We start from the raw sequence: 5,999 nt of genomic DNA on the forward strand, positions 1-5,999 counted from the left end.
AACGTCAAAGTGATTTCCTCCGGTATAATCACTGTCAACAGGGCTTCGTACACTTCCAACAGTGGAGCTTCTTTCCGCCCAAGATCCAGTGTTCCATTCGATTTCCCGCAGCATGTCACTGTGCGCTCTGCCAGGATCAAACCACCTTCCTCGCCGAAGCGCTCTGGAGCTGCGAGAGACTGCAACAGGAGTGCATGCACATGACGTGTGAGGAAATGTAGAGACCTTGATCCAGTGATTCTCTTTCTTCGACGCAACGCGAATTGCTTGTTGCTTCTTTTCTCCGTGGTCACAGGCTCTTTCCATACACATGTCCAAGCAGATGCTGCTTGCTTATGCATATTCCGTTTCTGTATACTTTGCATAAACCTTTGCTACCTGCGGCAACCTCAGTTCTCGGATGCATGCGCCACCCCTCGAAGACAGTCTGTTTGCCCTCTCTCTCTCCTTCGGATTTTACGTACTTCAGCGAAGCACGGATCTATGTGTCTCTGGCATGCACATGCAACACTTAAGAACCGCTTGTCGCTGAAACCGCCGATGCACGGCCGCGCCGTTCGGGTGGGAAGCAGTAGAAAAAGGCTCCCAGGGAACATGGCAGCACAGGAGAAGAGAGCTAAAACATTCAGTGACAGTGGCGAGAAAGACAATAACTCACTTGATAGAAAAGGACGCACAGAAAGCCAAGCCCAGGGAAACGAACTACCCGCAGAAACGTGGTCACGCGGTGGACGTGTCAGAGAGACATTTCCTCTCATCGTCAGCAGGACAAATTTTTTCCTACTGAACCGTCTGTGAATAACTCTCCCTGCCTCGCAAGCGAAGGGCTATTGACGCGTTGCGCCGTGCAGGCCCCATTTCAATCCAGACCATAATATATATATATATATATATATATATAGTTTACATATTCGTTGATGCATAAGCGTGTGGGTGTCTCGCGCGGATGAAAAACTCTGTACAAATAAATCAAAGTGGACATTTACCGTCCTGGAGAGATGGATGGTTCGCGCGTTGCCAGCACATGCAGTTGAAGGGACTGCGCGACCAACGCTGCATTCTCTGCTCCGCCTTCCGTTCGGCTGCTAGATTTCTGCTGGAGCTCCCATCTGTGAGGGATCTCCCTGGTCTTAAATGGTAGTCCCCGCATTACTGAAAGAGCCGGCTAGGTAGGCATACACGTGTGTCTTGGAACAAGCCCCCCCCCCCCCCCCCACATACAGCCTCTCAGAGAGATCGATAGGTGAACAAATGTGCGCTGTCACTGGAGCGCTGAACAGTACGGCTGCAACGTGGCTGCAGGTATGACGATATGGACCACCCGGCGCTCCCTTGTTAGTTTCGCCTCTGATTCGGATACAGAGAGCTGTACATAGAAGTTCAAGAGATCGGTGTGTCTGTGGCGAGAATCAGCTGCTCGAGGTCCGAGGACGAAGAGAGCGGCCCTTTGGTTGCGGCGAGGCATGGGCACTTGGAGCTTCTTTGCAGGATTGCTCTGCATGCGCAGGTTTGCCGGGTTTAAGACTCAGGGGTCGTGGGAAACAAGAGAAAAAGACCGACGCTTGAGATGTGCCCGACAAACAGAAACAGAGACGTGAGAGCGACGGCGGTAGAGAAGAAACGGATATGACAAAGACAGGTCCCGCTGTCCTCAGCACGAGACTGCAAAAACATAAAAATCAGGAGAAGATCCCTTTCCGAAAAAAGTCTGAAACGAGCAAGAGGCGACGCCTGTATACGCACACATATATATGTACGCATGGGCATTTGTAGCGCCAGTCTCGAAGAGAAAGGGTCTTGCTTCGACGCGCGAGGCTCCTCACAAGAAGGCCTCCTCGTCGTCGTCTTCATCCTGAGCGCCGACACAGACAAAAGGGCAAAAAGAGCCGAAGGACGTCGAGATGACGCCGCGCATTCTCTGTGAAAAGAACGCATGCGGCTTCGCTCAGTGGCCCCGCAAGATGCACGACAAACCAACGCACCGCCTCGCCGAAGTTGCAATTTGTCTCCCTGAAACACTTCCTTCCGAAAAAGAAACGAAGCTACGTCCCTTTAGACGGAGACTCGACCTCCTGATGTGCATGCACAAAGATATATGCATACGCTTTTATGCACAGAGGCAAGTCATAACTGGAGATGCATGACGCTTGAATGTTTACAAATACATTTAGACACCTCTGCGTATATATCTGTACACAGCGATGTGAGTGTTGTGCCGTGTAAAGGGGGGGTAGCGTCGAGAATCGTCGCTGCCTTCTCTAGTGAGGCGGTGTGGGGAGATGCATGCACGGGGACCTGCGGAAGCAGAGACGGGAGTGAAGAAGGCACGAAACGAAAAGCTGCTGGAGGGTCGGTCGCAGAGAACCTGGAGGAGGTCCACCTGCATGCGCGAGGTGTGAACGCGCGGGTACGTACCTGTGAAAGGTCACCGTAGAGCATGTCCACTTCGTCTCGGTAGTTCTTCATCGCGGACCCTACGTCATTTGGTTTTTTCTTCTTCTCCACGACTTGCTTCGACTCTTTCTCGCGGTCAGCCACGGCAGCTTGCAGCTTCTTCTGGAGAGAAACGAGGTCCTGGATGAGAAAAGGAGAAGCGCGCCAAAGTCCAGCGGCAAGAAACGTAGGCGGCAAAGCGAGACGCAGGCAACAACCGAAACCGACACGAGCGTCACCAGACAGCGAAGACCACTCACGACAAAACAGAGCGTGAGAGACGACACACACGCCTAGAACATAACCGATGTGGAATAACCTTAATGTAGTAGGATATTGAAATCCAACACTTTTAGCTAAACGGAAGAAAAACCGGAGAAGCAACGAACAAGGGGGCAAACGAAACCAAACAAAGGCCGAAAACCCGAGCAGCGGAGAGGAAGAGAAGTAGCCTACTTTCATTTCCATTTTTGGAGTGCAGTCCTTCAAGAGGAGATCAAGAAGCCTGAGCCACGCGGGGCTCTTTGCCTGCAACAATGCAGATCCGCATCCACAACGCTTTTTTTTACACACTCTAGTCGGAGACGCGTGTTCGGAAACTGTGTCAGCAGGGAGCGAAGACGGCCCACGGAACTCCTTTTTCCACATCCGTTCCGAGTGCTTACCGGACTCTCTCGAATCTTCTTGCCGAGTCGCGTTGCGAACTGTTCGCAGTCTTTGTAGCTTCGGAGAGAAATGGCCTCGACAGGATCGACGACGGCTGAGGAAAATGGACACGGAGGGAAAGGCTGTGAAGCGTCTCTCGAAAAGGAACGCCTTCGGCGTCGTGAAAGCACCAGAGCGCACGCAGCGAGACTGCGCTGCAGTCGAGAGCAGAAAAGGTGAACGCCACTTGAGAGGCTCACGCGAGAAGAGAAGAAGGAATTCGAGAGGGGAAGGAAAACACGAAAGGGGGCGTTAACGAGGAGACAGAGGCGAGCAAATAGCGGAACGAAGCACGCAAGGACGACGTGGTAGGGAACTCAGACTAAGCACGAGCCGTAAAGAGGGCCCAAACGCAGGTAGAGACAGAGGAGGAGCCGAGGAGCACGAAACGCGGGAAGAAACAAAAAGACAGAACAAACGAGAAAAGGCAACGCAACCACTATAGCGAGTGAGAAGCCGAGAAAAATTACACTTGCAGATCAAAGCTTGTCGGCTTACGCGCGGCAGCCTTCGTCGTCTTTGTCCGAGCTGCAACAGCAGCTGAGGTGGCTGTGGGCGGCATGTAGTCTGCAGGCCTCTCGCATCCCGAGAAAAGATCGTCCATGAGTCTCTTGTCAGCCTCTTCAACCAATCTGGAACGGCCCATAAAGAGACACACAAACGTGTAGAGACGCATGCGAATACACATTTCCACATACGAAGAACGCGAGTGAAGGAAGCCACGACGACAACACTCGAGGAAGGACATGAAAGAGCAGGGAAAAACACAGAAAAAACACAGACGAGAAAGACGAGAGACCACACAGGAAGAAGAGGCGAAGCGTCGACAAGATTGTGACGAGCAACTGAAGGCAGAAGAGAAAACACGGCCTCGATGGAGTGACAGAGAATGCAGAAAACTTCCGGACAGAGACGTACTTTTGCCGCCGCATTTTCTCGGCGACTGGGTCGGAGAGAGGCGCGTCGGCATCATCAGCAAAACCTCGTTTCGCTGAAGACAGCAGACAAAAATGCAAATCACAAAACACGCAGAAAACTGTGAAGAGAGACTCCAACGGAACAAGAACAGCAAAGCCCGCCTCAAAGAGAGAGAGATTTCTTGCCAACAAAAAAGGACGTGTGAACACAAACACCACCAAGAAGGACACCACACGAGAGCATACGGGGTGTACAACCACACGCGGAACGCTTTCCTATATCAACACACAATCATACATACATCTACGCGCATGCCTCCACAACTATATATATAGAGTGCACGCCAGGATAGGAAAAAAGGGTAGCGGAACACGGTGAAAGGGAACAATGTGCAATCGGATGTTGCCTCTGGAGTTCCCACATTGGAGGGGAAATTGGAGTGGGGACGAAATCCGTCTTCCTCGTTTTCACTCACCGTCGCTCGCTGCCTTCCTGGCCGCCACAGCAGCTGCTCTTTGCTGTTCCTCTTGCTTCCTCCTCTCCTCCGCCTCCAAAATTTCGTCAGCTTCGTCCTCTGCAAAAACGTAATAGTCTCGGACAACATCTCGGAGTTTCCCACATAGAAGCACATATATACACGCGCATATACAACTCTACACAGAATGTGTACGCTCTGTCATCTGTCTTCGCCACTCCCCTCTTTGTTCAAAAGCGTAGATGAGGCAACACATTCCTGCAAGTGGACACAAATGTGCTGCGCGCATGGATAGTCTCGAATTATCGGGCCCTGGACGGACTACCCAGGCCTACACATGCGTGGATCCGTTGCTGTTACGCGCGTTTGTTCGTACACTTTTGCCATAGTGGCCTCAATACTTCCTTTCGTCCCACGTCTTCGTGCATGCGTATCTATACATATATCCATATATGCATGCATATATATATATATATATATATATGCATATATGTATATATATATATATATATATATCTGCATGTATACGGTCTGGATGCCCCCCCCTCCCCCCCGACAGACGTGGCGGTCTTGACTGGCGTGTGAATCCTGTGGCGAGATGTCTTGGGCACATGCACCGAAAGGCATGTGCAATTTCCGTCTTCCGCCGCCAAATCGGTGCTAAACACCAGTGCGAGCCTCTCCATTTCTTGTCGCGTTGCTGGCAGAACCTTCCGTTCGATACTCGCAACGGAAAGGAGAGGCATGGAGAAGCAGGCCTGTGTGCTTGGAAGTCCGCACGCGTCACGTGCGGCGAGTTCGCGGATCTCTGTTTTATTTAAAAGGCGCGCGAAGGCACAAAAGACGGACTTACCCCACGACGACATGTTTGCGAGTGGTGAGAGATACGGCGGTGTGTTTTCCCGGGAAAATCGGACTCCGCGGACTAAAAAGGGCGACGCCTTTGCAGCCAAGGCTTCTCTGACGTTGCAGAAACTTCTGTTTCCCCTCTGGTTGCCGATGTAAGGAACGGTGGGAATCGGAGAAAACGAGAGCGGCAGATGTGCATCGAGCCCCACTGTATCCCCAGGTCCGAAAAAAAAGGGGAAACGGCAACGGAGAAGAGCAACGAGCCCCGCAGGAAAATTCGTGGTCGACTTGCGGGATTCTTCGCCGAAAGAGAATACGAAGAGAGAAGCACGAACCTCAAAAGGAGGCAGCTAACTCGAGCCTTTTCTTTCACGAGAGCTGAGAAAAATCCTCGAGAGGACGGAGAGAGATGAGGGACACACGCAACTCTGGACTTTCCCGCCTGCGGAAAAGCCGAAAAAGCATAAGCAGGGAAAGTATCGATGGCCCGAGAGAGTGAAAAGAGAGAAACGAAAAGATTCCTGGCCAACGATCAGACAGAACTGTTGACAGCGTTTCGATCCGCTGCTGGCTCCGGGCTCTCCGTTCCAGCAGCCTTGCACTTGCGAGCAGTCTGAGA

At 51.9% G+C, this 5,999-nt stretch overlaps 1 protein-coding gene across 1 annotated transcript; it reads right to left on the reverse strand.

Annotated features, from left to right (window-relative positions):
• Positions 1 to 1,819: 1,819 nt before the first annotated feature.
• Positions 1,820 to 5,397, reverse strand: NCLIV_046030 (hypothetical protein; the record flags this gene model as incomplete). Its single annotated transcript, XM_003884153.1, has 8 exons — positions 1,820 to 1,852; positions 2,416 to 2,574; positions 2,890 to 2,961; positions 3,099 to 3,193; positions 3,637 to 3,770; positions 4,057 to 4,129; positions 4,532 to 4,630; positions 5,385 to 5,397. The coding sequence occupies 8 exons, from the start codon at positions 5,395 to 5,397 to the stop codon at positions 1,820 to 1,822; spliced, it is 678 nt and encodes a 225-aa protein (XP_003884202.1).
• Between the last annotated feature and the right edge of the window lie 602 nt (positions 5,398 to 5,999).

This window comes from Neospora caninum, chromosome X, assembly GCF_000208865.1.
Source record: "Neospora caninum Liverpool complete genome, chromosome X".
Taxonomy (NCBI): domain Eukaryota; phylum Apicomplexa; class Conoidasida; order Eucoccidiorida; family Sarcocystidae; genus Neospora; species Neospora caninum.